Raw genomic sequence first — 2,500 nt, 5'->3', positions numbered from 1 at the left:
TATACGTTAACTATCGTCAAGAACCATCAGTAATTCTCCTACCTGTCCATTCATTCCTTAATGAAAATGATTCTGAGATCAAACAGTTGACAGAAAATCTTACGAAAACAACGACATTTTGTATGCATAGCGAATTTGTCTTACTCCGATTAACTTCGTCTTTTTTATTATTCTTTAACTTTCTTGTGGTAATTATCGTTTGAATTGGTTTCCAATAAAATACTCTTTTCTTCATATAATTTGGTCTTTTTTACTTCGCTGTAACGTATTATAACGATATCTTGTTATGTAAATGCAGGTGATTCTATTCTTGTAGACAGCGCCGCAAGCGGCGAAAAGAGTAAATGACAAATAGGAATTTGATCTCGAAATTGTTGCATATCTGAAATCCGGTGTTTGTGCAGAATATTTGTAGCTCTAATCTTGACTTTTTACATCGATGTCGTAACTAAATTTATTTTTAATCTGTTATTAGTGATTGCGAATATGAAAATCGAATCGTAAACCGTTAAATGATGTAGGAATCTGCGCATACATTCATACTTGTATGAGTCTATTAATGCGTGTTGTATGCACGTGATCATGCGTCCTTATGCATGTGCATGCGAGTTTATATAAATATAATATGCATAGGTATAAATTCTTAATCCGGGGACGCATTTGTAAATACAACATATAATACGCATTCTTGTTCACATATTCCACTATATGTATATGAATATTAGGGAACATTGGGAATGACACTAGAGATTAAATATGTCTTTTTATAATATCCATGTTTAATGCTTTGTATCATATCTTCTATTGCTTTTTCAACATAAAAACTCACTTAGTTTTCGTCAAGATACTCGAGTCATTTCCTTTAGAAGTTTCAGAGCTACTTTGGATACCAATAACCATTTGTTAAATAAAAATAAATATTTTATTTTCTTGATAGATATACTTTTATTCTAATTGATATATAGTTTTTCATATACTTTCATCTATTAATTTGTTAAATATTAACATATTTTTTTTTTAGATTTTTTTTTAATAATCGGAACTGTTATTTATTTGGTGCCCTGGCCTTTCATTTTAGCCTGTAGTGTATAACCCTGTTTTTTTTTTTGGAAAAAAGAGTTTCGTGAGTTATATCTTTGATAAAGGAATCTAAACCTTTTGGAGACAAACAATGAGGACCAAACTCCTTTGAACGATTGCTGGTCATCATTGTCTTTTCATCATTTGGGTCTAATGGAATCAATGATTTCGTTTGCGTCTGTCAACGTCGGTGCTCTGTTTATTCATTCATATCCTTAATTAGCTTCGCATTTATGCATTGGCGAACAACAGCGAATGCTTGAATGAGCTTAAGGACTTTAAGAGTTCCACATAGGGAAATGCATAATCGTGTTTGGAAATGCAAATTCATATGATTTAGTGCATAGAAAGAGCAAAATCCCACTTGACTCACTTCGTGGAAAATACAGGTGTTATTCCAACAGAGGCTTCATTAACATTCCTCAATTGACCCAGTTAGACCCAAATTCGTTCATCTGTCTGTTTGTCTGTCTGTCTGTCTCTCTATCTCTCTCGCACATTTGCTCGTTGTGGTTTCGTCTGAATTCAACTGACAATTTTTAGCGGATTACGTTGGACCTAAAATATACTCCATACGCGTAATTGGCTCTTTGATGAGCTGCTTCAGCAAGATCTCTTGGCAGAAGAAGATCTTTTCCAGCAATTCTCTTCCTCTTCAATATACCGAAAGTTATTATTATTAATTATTATTATTATTGTTATTATTATTATTATTATTTTTTTTTTTTTTTTGTATTTTTATTATTGGTCTTTTTTTGTTGGCCTTACCGATCTACAAAGCTACTTTCGAGTCGACATCGTAGCGAGACGAGAGCTATCCGAAGGATCCAAAGGTCTATATATAAATATTTATATATATTCCTCCCGCTTCTGAGTCTCGGGAGATAGTGGTGGTGTTCTGTCGAAAATGTGTTTTATTTTTTTAAGTTTCTGATGTAAGGTATTTTTGGAACCGGTGAGAAATCGTCTAACCCCAGTGTTGTAGAGGGTTGAAACCTGTGTTGTTCAGTTGTAGAGTTTCTTATATTTATATTTTGAATTGACGTTCAATTGACGTTTCAATGGCGTAGAGTTTGTGACAGGGAAGCAACAGTCAGAGGAAAGAGAGGAGGGGGGGCTCTTCTTAGAGGGGGACCCCCTTCTTGGCTGCCACGGGGAGCTTTTCGCCCATCAGGTAGGGGTTGTAATTTGGCTGGAAAAGATGCAAGAGTAAAAATGGGATTTAGAACATTTATATTTTGAAATAGAATTCAGAAGATTTGAATCTTAATATTGGAATTAGAGGGCTTAAGCCTTTGATGATCTCAAGTATGCTGGTAAAAAATAGGAATCTAGTCTTTCTGAATAATAAGACCTGAAAAAAGATATATCTATTAAGCCTTTGTTGATCTCAAATCTGCTGAAAAAAAGGAAGTTCAGT

General features: G+C 33.8%; 1 protein-coding gene across 1 annotated transcript in view; it reads right to left on the bottom strand.

Moving 5' to 3' along the window:
- Window positions 1-2,500, bottom strand: part of 7B2 (Secretogranin_V domain-containing protein 7B2) — a 55,887-nt gene that overhangs the window by 235 nt on the left and 53,152 nt on the right. The window contains exon 9 of the mRNA XM_068362675.1: window positions 1-2,272. This exon is cut by the window's left edge and continues 235 nt beyond it. Within this exon, the coding sequence (XP_068218776.1) occupies window positions 2,204-2,272 (69 nt within the window). The 3' untranslated portion in view covers window positions 1-2,203. The remainder of the gene's footprint in view (window positions 2,273-2,500) is intronic.

This window comes from Palaemon carinicauda, chromosome 39 (genome assembly GCF_036898095.1).
Source record: "Palaemon carinicauda isolate YSFRI2023 chromosome 39, ASM3689809v2, whole genome shotgun sequence".
NCBI classification, from domain to species: Eukaryota; Metazoa; Arthropoda; class Malacostraca; order Decapoda; family Palaemonidae; genus Palaemon; species Palaemon carinicauda.
Note: the sequence above shows the minus strand (reverse complement) of the source record. Positions and strands in the feature narration are given on the sequence as shown.